Source organism: Patiria miniata, unplaced genomic scaffold (genome assembly GCF_015706575.1).
Source record: "Patiria miniata isolate m_02_andy unplaced genomic scaffold, ASM1570657v1 HiC_scaffold_2, whole genome shotgun sequence".
Lineage (NCBI taxonomy): Eukaryota > Metazoa > Echinodermata > Asteroidea > Valvatida > Asterinidae > Patiria > Patiria miniata.
This window is the reverse complement of record NW_024037058.1, coordinates 14,781,339-14,795,260: the sequence shown is the minus strand read 5'-3', so window position 1 is coordinate 14,795,260 and position 13,922 is coordinate 14,781,339. Positions and strand designations below refer to the sequence as shown.

General features: G+C 37.8%; 1 protein-coding gene across 2 annotated transcripts in view; it reads right to left on the bottom strand.

Annotated features, from left to right (window-relative positions):
* LOC119726624 (serine/threonine-protein kinase WNK1-like) overlaps positions 1-13,645 on the bottom strand; it is a 57,534-nt gene extending 43,889 nt beyond the window's left edge. The window contains exons 1-6 of one of the 2 annotated variants that reach the window (XM_038198377.1): positions 13,461-13,645; positions 11,954-13,179; positions 3,737-3,912; positions 2,902-3,122; positions 1,887-2,044; positions 1,324-1,412 (exon numbers count right to left, since the gene is read on the bottom strand). In XM_038198377.1, coding sequence (XP_038054305.1) covers positions 1,324-1,412; positions 1,887-2,044; positions 2,902-3,122; positions 3,737-3,912; positions 11,954-12,739 — 1,430 coding nt within the window. In that variant the 5' untranslated portion in view covers positions 12,740-13,179; positions 13,461-13,645. The remainder of the gene's footprint in view (positions 1-1,323; positions 1,413-1,886; positions 2,045-2,901; positions 3,123-3,736; positions 3,913-11,953; positions 13,180-13,460) is intronic. The other variant, XM_038198378.1, reaches the window with a different exon arrangement.
* Positions 13,646-13,922: the final 277 nt, after the last annotated feature.

Here is a 13,922-nt window from a genome sequence, read left to right as displayed (position 1 = left end):
CATCCACAGTGCAGTAAACCAATGTCACATTCTTTGTAAATTTTCAAGGAACTTTACGTCCAACTCTGATGTGATGCGGGCAGCCGTTTTGTCGGAGTATAACGATCCAGATCCAGATGTAAAAATAAATAACCCTCAATCCTTCAAAATCCTACAAATCCTTTATTGGATTTTGGAGGATCTGGGATGGTTTCGAGCAACTAAAACTTGATGCATGTTTTGCACTGCTCCCAGCAATTTTTTTCGTATTTTTAAACCCTTCATAGTTTAAATTCCAGGCCGGTCAATAATATTGGGCGTATTGCCCCAGTAATCAGTACCGTTTTGCCAAAGGATGCAGATGGTGCACATGCCAGCATGTCGTAAAAAAACATGCCCGCTAATTAAAATATCAATAAAGCCAGCATACCATAGAAACATGCCTGGAGTATTTTTTTTCCATAATAATAAAGGATTACGGTACAAATGCAAATATTCTATTGATTGGTTTTTATTTCAGGCGAGTTTCATAAATCCAGAGACAAATGCTTTAGGGATGAATCACTGGCATTTCAAATGGGCGTTATCACACAGGTGCGTGATTGTAATACCTTCGCGGATTAAGGACACTAATCCGTGTTTATTTTGATCATGATAACATTTGTTTTGTTCCAATGTGCACACATCATTGGGAAACTTGTGTTATAAATAAAGATGTTGACTAGTGTTGAAAGAGAAAAGAAAAATGTGACCTGTTCTGTCAAAAGCAGATACTTCTGGGCAGAGGTTGAAATTGAGATAGGGCCAAAAAATGCTATGAGGGTGATTTTTTTCCATTTTCTAATTTTTGCATATTTGTAATCCTGAGCATGTCTAAAATATACTATAAAAGTTTGAAACCCTAATTTGATCTCTAATTATAGTATTTTTGATGATTTGTTAAGGGATATCAGTTAAAGAAATGTCTGTTTTGTGACGTTCGTGTCTGTTTTCTACTTTTCGACCCAATGAACTTCAAAATAGCATAACTTTGCGCAGGAATGACCGGATTCAAAAATTAAACCACCTATTAAAAGGAAACAGAACATATTTTAACAATATGCAAAAATCTCATTTTTGACCTTATGCCCAGAAAAGTCTGATTTTGACAGAACAGGTCACAAATATCAAATTCACGTTTTGATAGATCCTTGTTTTTCCCACGGATGAATTCCCCATGTTTTACTTCAGTTACAGTGTGTGAAGAAATCTGTGACCAGTATCACTTGTCGTTAAACTTCACAGAAACTTAGTTAGCATTTATGTCATTACAATAAAAATAGAAATTACAAAAAATCTCCCTACCTTTCCTCTTTGTTTCTTCTTGTGCTACGGTCGATGATTTCCTTCATTTTGGGGTCTGTAACTTTATCAAAGCTGGCTGGCCGCACTCCCTGTAGTAAAAACAATTGCACATTTTAAAAATTGCACAACTTACACAGTGACAGAATGCAACGCAGTGTTTGAGAAGCGGATTTTGCATAACTGCTTTGTATTTAACAGCAAAAAGTCTGATATAAAGTAGGATTCAATTTTTTTGCTAGTTCTAAAAGAGGGTGCATGCTTTCATTTCCTTAATATTCTATAAACATGATAAAACGCTCATATTCTGGGATGAACAGAATAAGAATATACCACTTGAATTTAATTATTTTCTTGAATAAGAAGACAGCAAGAAAGTTGATTTAGCTCCAGAAGGGTGTGTGAAGGAAAGAATTATAAGTTTGTAGATAAAAGCCCCGAATAAATCCCCCTTCTCACAATTTTTCTTAATGCGTTTTGTGTGAAAGCCAAATTTTCACGACCATAGCACTATCCCATGCAATGTATAAACAATTAGGATGCATGAAATGATAAAGTTCACTTACTGTAGTCACTCTCCGATAGATCTGGGCAGCGTTAGTACATTCCATGTAGGGGTATTCGGAAGTGGCCATTTCCAACATGCACATGCCGAAGGCGTACACGTCCACCGATTCGTCATAGTGCTCCTCGTACATTTCGGGCGCCATGAACTCCGGGGTACCTTAAAATACAAACAGTGTCGAATGCTTTGAGAAGAAGAGGCAGCAGCAGAACCTGCTGAAAGAAACCTGCAGGGAGAAAAAGAGCCCATCGGCAGAAGGGGAACTCGGATTTAGTGGAGGTGTCTCTGGCAAGTTCGGAGTTGGGAAGCACTGAAAATGAAGGACAAGTTTTGTAGGTTAGTTGCCGATTTTTTTTGGGTGCAAAACAAACAGGCTAGACACAGATTAGCAATTCGCCTGTTGGATCTATGAACGGAAAGACAGAATCACCATCCTACCTTTGAACAAGTCATAAAGTTGCAGGAATAATCTGAAAGAAAGACTTAGGTTAGCTGAATTTACACACAAAAAAGGCACAAGTAACCTTGATTGTCATTCATAGCTTAAAAGTTGGGATTTGGGTACACTACCATACTCACCAAATAGGCAGAGTACTATTTATCTGACAACCAAACAAAAAGGATAAATCATTATGAAAAGGGAACAAATTTGAAAAGTGTTGCCAACCTAGTCCCTGAGGGAAAAAAAGAGAGAATTTCAAGGGGAAAAAAAAATCCAAGATACTGCAAAAAAAAAAGGACAAAAGACCTTGTTTAGGTTATCAAAATTACAATGATGGGACTCTCATACAGGTAGTTCAAGAAGTGGAAGAAACAAAAAGAAAACATTTCAAAACATGAAAATCAAGAAAACATGAAGAACCAAAAAAATGTAACTTCTGAGGATCAACAATATTCATACCAGATATATAAAAGCCGAAGTAAACATTGAAATGGCTTGATATTGTTAAATAGATGCATGAATTTATCAAGCGGTTTTAACTGTTAATAAGGAATCAATCAAAAAGTTTTCGTACCTATGACACTCTTTGCAAACGAACTCTTCTTGAGCGTGGCTAGACCCAGGTCCCCAATCTTGACGGAGCCCGACGTCCCCGTGATGAAAATATTGTCGCACTTGAGGTCCCTGTGGATGACGGGAGGGGAGCGGGTGTGCAAGAAGTGCAGACCTTTGAGGATTTGCTTGCACCAGCTGCGTAGAACTTTGATCCGGACACCGCTGAATCGCTTCAGGTAGCTGTAGCAAAGAATAACATCAAAAGTGAGCCAGAAATTCAACAACTTGAGGAGTACTACCACTGATGTACATGTAAATTTTTTTTTTACAGGAGTTTTAATACTTCCCATACAATGGTAAACTGCATACAATTCAAAGAACTGGTTGTTCTTCAGAAATTACACACACACACTTTAATTAACCCAACCACCTAAGTATTTTTTACTAGGATTTTAATCTGCAAAAATCCTCCATTTTGCAAGGAACCAGTGATATATTCTTTGGGATTAAACACCAAAGTAATTTTGATTGGGCCCTGCTCTCCTCAATCCTGCAAAAAAAAAAATCTAAAACCATCTGGAAGACTTTTGAGGGATCTTGAAGGTTAATGTCAAGAGGCAATTCCAAATTTGGTTGCGTTGAAACATTAATTTAAGATCAGTTTAACCATCATGTACAAAATAAAATGTAGTTTCTTTCTGTACTCTTCTACAAAGGTACACTATTTTGAGCCTTGCTTAGAGGTTCTGTAATATTCAGACACAGATCTTGCAGATGCAAGAGACAAATTGTCCTCTTTACCCGTAACAAGTGATGTAGACTGAAAATGTCAACATACAAAAAGTATTCCTTACGTTTTGAGAGTTCCCGATGTCATGAGCTCCGTGACCAGCACTATGTGTTTTCGACCTCTGGGGTTCTGCACCTCCCAGTAGTCAAAGAAGCTGACTATGTTGGGATGGCTCAGGCCTTTCAACATCTCCGCCTCTTCCTTGAATCGCAGCCTCTCCACACGGTTCAGCTTGCGGTCCTGCATATAAAGAAGGGCAACATGTTTACTTTTTGTACTTGGATCGAAATTGATACAATGTATTTCATTATTTTCTTGTACATACAAGTAACACAAAAAAAGTGAAATATTAAAAATGCTTTACAAAGCAAATGGTCATGACACTGCTGCAAGCAGAAAATTATTGCGATGATTTGAAAATCCAATGTTGTAGACGTGTCATTATCCAACGAAAATGTCTTTTGGTCAACTGTCTGTCACTAACTCTTTATGGATGGCCGAGTACCATTGGACTAATTAATTGATTGGTTCATCAATTCATACAGCTTTTTCACATTATTGAAATAAACATAGCATTGTGTATTTAGTGTGTTTATTCATTACCTCTAAACCATGTCTACACATGTACATAAATTATAATGAACATGTGTGCAGTGTAGGCCTACTGTACATACATACATGTACCGTACATGTACAGCCTACATAGCCCTCCTTTTGTTTGATCAGTCACAGACAGTCAAAACTTCATTCCACCTCCCCTTCCATGCCTTTTAGGCAGGCTAGTCACCAGCAGTCAAATCACATGTCTATAGGCATAGTGACTAGTCATATTTCATCGACAGACAAAAACAGGTAGCTGGTAGTCACTTTTCGCAGATCAAAATTCTAAAGCCAAAGAATAGCTGCATCAAGTTTCATAAAAATTCTTACCAGTCAATCCTGCTTTGCATAAGAAGGGAGCACTTACATTTTGTAACTGTTGAAAACAGTCACTTGATTTATTTTGACTCCTGGGTTGGTTTTGGTTAATTTGCCAGCCAGAGAGGGAGGGTTACCGTACACGTACCTACATGTACAAGAATGGTTCATGATATTCCCGTCATCTTTTGAACACCTCAATAACATTCATAATCATTTTACCAAACCCAATCATGGTTTTGTTATTGGAATATCAGAGTGGCATATCTTGTATACATGTACACACACAAGTACAAATGTATAATACCAACTGGCTATTTACTATTCAGACGTAGGTATGTCAAGGGTACATCACACATGACTGAAGCCAAACACACCATGTAAAAGGTTTCATATTGCCAGGTAGGAGGGCTCGGCTAGATTTAATTCCATCTTTCAACTTCTCGCCCATAATCTAATCAGTGGTACATTGCATAAACTTCAGTAAAGTGATATTTAGTAAGAGCATTAGTGTCACATGTTCTGTCAGAATATGTATGTGTACTAGGGGTACATGTACCTTATTGGTACATGTACATGTACATACATGTACTTCAACCAATGTTATGTATGTAAGAGTACTATCCAATTAATTCAGTGCATTACATTTACAAGCATCAGAATTGTTATATAATGCATGCATTTTAGGTACAACTGCATTTTAAAGTACTTTGTTGAATTTCAATGAACATATTATATAGTGTAATTGGAGGCAAATTGAAGTAAAAGGATATGGAAGGATATTATTTTTTGCATTTCCAAACAAAACTTTCATGTCAAATTGTCAATGATCAAGTTTAATACTATATGGTGTTGGAATTTGCAAGGGTGAGGAAGGTTCCCTGTGAATCACTCTAGGGGTTAAGATTACATTTTCATAATAACTTTATAGTAAATGTGATTGTGCAAAATTAAACAAAAACATTTCCAGGAAGTTTGCTGGTTAAACAAAAGGGTAACCACTGCAAGTATGGTCACGTCATCGTTGATGTCTTGGGTACTACGCAGTGACAAAACTGTATCGCATGGTGTTTTCATAATTCCACCCTGCTGTGATTCATACCAATGACGCTAACTCCTACATAACTTACACACAGTTGACACAGTACACGGAGGGAGGGTTCTGGATGAATGAGTGTCAATACACAACTGAAATCAGTGAAGATTCCATGGCATAATACTAACCTACGTGTACATGTAGCCATGAGCAAGCATATTACATATATATGTCCAACCAGCAACTGAAGAAGTTCATGAGTTTTAAATTATTCAACAATGCAGCAGTGCTTAATTATATGTAGATACAACTTTTCTGTGTGATGACACGTACATGTACATGTACATGTATTAGTATGTGACAACTGGGATAAACATGTAATAAAATTAATAGTCACATTTTACATTAAATTAATTAAGTTAACAGTTGCAGATACTTCAATCAAGAAGATGCTTGTTAATTCAGTCCTAACCCCCTAATTGTTCCTCAGGACTACCCTGCTAAATCCAACACAGTTCAGCCGTCCGGTGGCCACTCATATGCATTTTTTACAAAATGACTTGCCTGCTCAATGCAACAGAAGCCAACTGTGCCTTATTTTTCTGTAATTTGCTGAATCCAACAGAATACAATCTAACTGTTGACATTATTGTTTCCCTGCTAAATCCGACAGAATCAAACTTGGCCTTATTTACCAGCACCAAACACAATCCGACTATGAATGTTTTCAGTTGTCTGCTGGATCCAACGAAATCCAACTATGTTCCCTTTCAGTAACCTGCTGAATCCAACAGATTTAAACAGGAATATCTACAAGGTCTTTATTTTTCAATCCAACAAAAATGAAAAAAAAATGGGATCCTGCTGGACTGAGCAGGGTAAGAGTTAAATTAAATTAAACACAGGACACACCATGGATGAATTACGACTTTGGAAAAAATATAGAACTCTAGCCAAATTTTCATGCACTGCACATGTGAAATACGAGCCTTCTAACTACATGCACAAAATGGCCGACTTCCCCCTCAATACTATGGGGACATCTGTTCGGATGCAAATATAGCATAATCCAGTGCTCTGCCAAGGCGGATATCCAACTCAGGAAATGAGAAGAGATTAAAGGAAAGCCTTGAAAGCCGCAGTGTTTAAGGTGTCACTGCTCTTGACATCACTACAAATGTAGTTTTAATCTTCTAAAGTAAAACATAAAGCAGGTAACAGTACCGGTAGATATTTTTGTTTTGCAGTAATACTGGCCAACCCCTCCCCCCCCCCAAAAAAAACCCTAAAAATGCAAATAAGTTTTGATGTCACACATGTGCAACATTATATGTCAGGCATACTTATAAATGATTTCCAGCAGAAAAAATTTAGGCCTTTTGTTAATAAAATTTTCAAGCCATGTAGCCATTTTAGTCACGAATTAAATTTTAAAAAAATCCAACAGATATTTGCCTCTATAGTGGCAATTTGGCACATCATCATATCAACAATGTCACTCTCTCTATACATGTAGGTAAACATATCCGGGAATGAGTAAATCCACTGATTATCATAAACCTTTGTACCACTATCATAGAGAAAGCATCGTGGCCATGACGGCACACTGGATTCAAACACCTGACAATTGTTCTTTGGACCCTTTTTCTTGCTAACCGGACAATTTAATGAGATACCATTCAACCTAGCATTCACCACTGTGGAAGAACACGCTAATTATGTAGTCACTATCTACAAAAAAAAGTAAACACATGCATTTGCGCAAGAGTAATTTAACATTGCGGTAAATTTACAGTTGTCAGAGACCAGACAGGTCAAAATTACAAAGGCTTGCTAACTATGCTTTATGTGAGTCATCTGAGAACCATGTGACCTTAGTCATGTCACATTAAAAGGTGTTCCATGTGGTGTGCGTAACTAACTCCAGACGGGTTGTTCAGTGTGACACTGTATTGATTAACGGCAAATAAATGTCTACATTTTTTGTTTGTCAGTATTGATCTGAGTCCACATTATACACTCTAACAGTTAACATGTACACGGTATACTATCCACAGTTTACGCGCATAAATGATGTGACACCTTAATCACAGGTTCACACCTTGTATCTTTCAGGAATAAATGAACTGTTTGCACTCATTCACATCATTCATGGAGCTATTCTTTACATGTAATTCAATGTGACACTCCACATCTTAGATGTACATGTACACGTATACCATACTTAGTATGTACCGATATTATAATTAAGAACCTACATGGCCCCGGCACTGATGCATATTTTTTAAACTTCCAAGAAAGTGCAGATGTATGAAATATTTTTAATACTGATATACATGTACAAGGACCATACATGTATGTACATGTAGTAAATTTATGCTAAATCAGGAAATCTAAGCCTACTAAGTACTATTGAATGGCATTCAAATTTACATGTAAGTAGGTCGTTGGAGCCTGTTCTGACTATGATTTTAAAATTAAATGGTCTTTTTAAAGTGAGGCGTATAATGGAAGCTACACTGTACCCAGAATGCATGTGTTTTTCTGTAGTGCTCCTCATAACCACCAACATGAGCATGCTGACAATTGACTTCACTCAACACCAATGCTGGCAAGGCTCAGAACGGTGGGAACAGCAGCTATAGTACAAGAGTAAACGCTTTGCGAGTGGACCTAAAGGTTCATGCCCAAACCACCTTGAAATCAAACAGAATGAGGTCAGTCTTTTTTGTGCGCTTTTTAGTTATAAAACTTTTCATAATCTTTTGATCAAAGCAGAACAGCTCTGGACAACAGTTTTTCATTGAATATCAGTAAACCCACATCAATGTCAATTTAGTGACACCTCAAAACCACACACAAGGACCACTTCCTTACTAATTTCTTGGTAAAGCCGTGATAAAACTAACATTGGTATTCCTACCAGTGTACCAGTACCAACATTTACAAGCACATACAATGTACATGTATTCATGTACATCCGTGATCATAAAAAAATTATTAACTGTAGCGTCACTCTATGAAAAAGAACCCAAGGAAGCATAAATTTAACTGGAAAAAAAATTCAACTTACAACATACCACAGACACTTGGACAACTGATTTACAATGCATGATTCAATAAAATATTTTGTTCCCAATGGGTTGTTGATGATTTTTATGTTTCATTGCTGGCAGAAGTGCATTGTGTCGTCTTGTTTTAAACCATTTTTATGGGCAACTTGTTCTTCACAAATCTTTAGACTGAGAGAGAGAAATGTTTTTACAATCTTAACTAAGAATGTTCTGACAGCCATTGAAGCCTAAGTAATAAAACCATTATTTAGAATTCATTCAATTTAAAGAAAGACTGTAAATGGTCCCACCTGCTTTTGACAGGTCCCATTTGCCTTTGACAGGAAAAACAGTGCATAGTACCTGTGCACAATAACCTTGTTTGTAAATACCCAGACCTGTGAATCTTCCTTCATGCCACAGTGGATGTTATGTAATAATGCATAACCAGGCAAGAGCAACAATGTGCAGTGACATGTTCAACAAAAACAGAAATTGAAAGGAAAAGACCTTCAGAGGCCCAGTTTGGGGTTTTGAGGAGGCAGCCTCATTGGGATGATATGCAAAGGACTTAATAGATTTACATATTATATTCTACTCATTTGATGCCATCCTGATATTGATAATGTACACTGTACAGCCTTTGTACGTGTACATGTACATGTAGGACAACAATCTTGGCATCTTGACAAGTAACAGTTTTCTTTGTTGGTTCAGTTTAGATTTAAATGTTTCCCTAACTTGACATTGCACCAATCCACCTGGAACTGTAGGCCCAGACATATCAAACTATTTTCCCTATTAAACAAGTGCATGTGGAGGCCTACATCAACATGTACATGTACCTACATCATTGTACCAAAAAAAATGTACATGTATGGGGTCGAGTTACATGTACTTGAGTGCTTAGTTTATGAGACTTCAATTTATAAACATAAACAAGTACTGTGCTAAATCTTTATATTTTTTCTGAGTATAGTTACAAGTAAATAATTCACATAGAGACAATGTTTTGCAGAATTTTTTCCTTACTGAGAACTAGAAAATTGCACCCTGAGAGACTTCACTTTGTAAAGTCACTAGATTACTATACTAGATTACTATACTAGATTACTAGATTGCTTTGGGAACGTCGTTTTCACAGTTTTTGCGCATGAGGAAACATGTAACGATTGACAAATTTAGTATGAAAATTGTTTATAATGTCTTCTCACTCTTCTGTGCCTTTAACCTATTAACAAAATTACGAAAAACTTAAAAAAATGGGAGAAAATATTTTTAATAATAGTGTTGTGTGTCTGAACTCGGTTGTTTTTAATAATAATAACTCGTTATAAAACCAGACTTCAGAAATCTGATAACACTGCTTAAAACTACAAAAGTTATGAAAAGTGGGTACTCAAATTTTTTTTTGAGGGGGTGGGCACTTTTTTGTGGGTTCTATCTGCATACTTTTTTTCCACAACAAAGACTGATACCTACATGTAGCATAGCACACTTTGGTAACTTCTAAAAATCCTTGCCCACATGTTTGAGGTTTCACTGACCCTTGATTATCCCCAACTGGAATGCCACACAATAAATTTAGCAGGATGCTATGATAAAGGGAATGAAAATCACTTTCGTTTCCACAAACTTTAACAATGAGTTTATTCTTGTTTTACCAGAGCTGCATGACTCAATAATACCTCAATGCTCAAAACATTAGTAGCCTATAACTTAGAAATTTGTCTCTGAAACAATTTATGTCAAACTTAAGTCAGTAAAATTCTGGCACACCTGCATAAACATGTATAATTTTTAGTCCCTAGCCGCAATACAAGTTATTCCAAGCAGCCATACCACACCACGAACCAACACTGAGTTTGAGGCCACTGTAGAATGCCTGACAGTGCCCAAGTGCCCTCTGTGTTGGCCACCACAACAGGCCAAGATGGTCCTTTTCACCCTTGGGTGTGTTCAGCAGATGTATGATTTGTTAACTACTGATGCAGATCACAGGAATGTCACCTTGAGCACTGGTTTATTGGAGTTAGCAAAAAAAAAAAGAAAAAAAAAAGAGGGAGGGGTGGCAGTGACAACTGCCCAGTATGATATATTATTCATAAATACCTCAGACAGTTTAGCCATTCCTATTGGTCGAGAGCCCGTCACGTGGCCGGTATTAAACGGATGATAAAGACATGGCTAGCTGGTCTTAAACACTTTTCCAGTGTCACAATAAAATATGGACTCCTAAAAATCCAGTGCCTCTTATCGTTTCATTGGTTGAACGTTCACAATCCTCACGTAGGCATGCGCAACACTACCAGGGAGTTAGAATTTTATAGTTCTAAATTCAAAACGCAACGCGCCAGGTGCGTTCTGCGTGACATCGCGTAGAACATGATACGCGCGCGTCAATCTCCATAAAAGGGTTGTTTTCATCTTACTCGCCAGCTGAACACTCCATTATTTTGCAGGAGGGATGTTTCAAAAAGCATAAAGTGAATTTGTTGAACAAAATCGGGATGTTTTGAACGAATTATATGATTTTTTTTTACCGAAAAGGTATTTATGAATGGGAATAAATATGTACTCCGTCGGTATTTATCACTCTGTTTAATACCACTTAGAGTCTGGGTGCTGATAATTACCCTCGCCTCCGGCTCGGGTAATTATCAGCACCCAGACTCTAAGTGGTATTAAACAGAGTGATAAAAACCTCCGGAGCACACATTTATTCCCTTATTATTACACTAGGGAAACTAAACTGAAATTGTGAACAGTCACAGTATTTGAATTCTTTCTAATAGAAAGAATGATAGGGAATAGAAAGAATGATAGAAATTAAGTTGATATTCTGTGAAAAGCAAACATGTTGCAACAAATCATTAAGTTTGGAGAATCTCCTAATTCTGCAACAAAAGATAGTTTTCAGGATTTTTTTTCTATAGTGCAAGAAAGATGTAAGTTCCTACAAACCGTTTACTTACTGGAGTGTCTTGAAATTCAACTTGAAATAATTAGGAGTATATCCCTTCTATTATCTTAAGTTTTAACTGTTTTTCTTCCTAATGTGTTTAACTTTTACTAGTTAAGAATTTCTCATACATGTAGTTAGTATTTTCTCAAAAATTTAACTACTCATCATGTGCTCATGGCAAAATGATTGCTCAACCAGTTGCTATCACTGTCAACTTATCTTCTTTCTTCGTCACTTGTCAGTGTCGGATCTGCCCCTGTCACAAACAGAATGTCATTCCTTCAGATTTATGTCAGTTAAAATACTAACCTGCAATTCACACCAGGCGACTGCAACACCAGTCTCAGTGTCTAGCCCCTTGTAAACCGTCTTGAAGGATCCTCTGCCAACTTCGATGTCATACTTCATGAAGCGTCCATCAGGGGACTTATCAACAGCCTTATCATCCTTTTCCAATTCCGTCACATCTGTTATCTCTTCCTGCTTAGCAGAAATATCTGCTGCATCAGACACAATTCCAATGGGGACTGTGGGGATATTTTCCTTATTGAGATCATTTTCTACTTTTTCAATCACAAATTGTTCCTTTTTGGCAACCACTTCTTCAGGTTCACAAATGGTGACTGATTTCTGTCGTTTCCCTAGGCCTACATGTAAGACTTTTTCCTCTTTCCTTTCTTCAGAGGTGTCCTCAGCAACTGTTCTTGGTGGGGCTTGTGTGTCTGCAGGTGGGGCTCCTTTGTGATTGGCATCTATCCTAAATTCTTCCTTTGGGAGGACTGAGCTGCTGTGACTTGACTGTGGGTTGCGATCTTTCATAGTTGGGTTCTGGTTTGCTTCTCCAGCTTCTGGCCGGCCATTGCTGATGGCCAGATTAGCACGAGCTGGAGACTTGTGGACTGCCACAGGATGCATCTCTCCATTCATGTGTGGCACTGGGTGTTGTGCAGGCTCTTCAGCTTCGACTGGCGATTTGCCCCGGGAATTTTGTTTAACTCTCTCAGCAGGTGATGCAACACCATTGGAAATTACTTCTCTCCCAACACCTTTACTGTGCTGCTGGTCAGTTTCTTGATTTTTACTTTCCTCACTCATGGTGATTGGTCAATAAAATCTTCACGATATTAAACCCCCAAACGGATATAAAAACCTTAAAAATGAAGGTTTAGTTGGGAAAAAAATCAGACCAAGTAAAGTCTGAAAAGAGTACACAAATACTCTGTTTTCAAGACGACCACTACACTACAGTTCCTGTGGGGAATTGTTTCCTGTGCAGCAGTTCTGAACTTGGTTTAGCAGAACCACATGTAGTTTGTGTAGTTCATAGAAACAGCCACAGCACAAGCCGTTTGCGCAATGGCAACTCGGCTTTTGAGGTCGACATCGCCAGCATGTCAACACTCCGGTGAATTGAGCCACGAAGTACGCGTCGACATCCATACTGAATTGAAAACGGGGACGAAGCACATTTCCAACTGTTCTGTTCAGTCATGTCAGTGCAGACCACAGATCTTAGGGATATGATCCTGCATATCCTGAGAATTAAAATAAATCAAAAAGGATATTTTAATCAAACTCCTGAAAAGATTAAATAGTTATCTCGCAATACAAACTCACTCCTCCTAAAGGCCTACCCACCATTGCTCACGTTCGCTTCACTTTGCCGACGTGTACTGCACGCGGTACGTACGCAACCAGTGGACGGTATTCCAGTGGACATGTTCCGGCACCGGCAGTGTACACAAGCGCAGAAATCATTCTAGTTTTGTGAAAATATATGGCCAAACTCCTAGATATAAACGAAAGCAAAACTCACCAACCACCGTTAACCAACTACCAGTACAACAAGGCGAACCTGTGGACGCCTTCTGCTCTCAATGAACGCCCATGAGGCGCAATTGAAGCGCTGAGAAACGAAAGATTGTCCTCATAAGTTGCCGATACGTTGTTCTTCCTCCATGTTTCCAACCGATATTCCACATGCAAATAATGGATTGCAAAATACACTGCGGTTTTGATACTGGCGGATTGATATATATAGCGCTCTTTTGACAAGCTGCTTGCAGCGAAATGTCGCTTTCGAATACCTTCTCCAATTTTCTTGATTATATTTTGAAGATTTTCATCTTTATGATAAATATGCTCCAAGGTTTACCTTTCAAATCCCATGAAAAATGCATTAACATAGAAAAAAATGTTATAGGATCTACTTTTTATAGGACATTATTGTTTAGCACCGATATTGATGTTTTATCGTCTGCTCTAGTGCTAGGTTTTC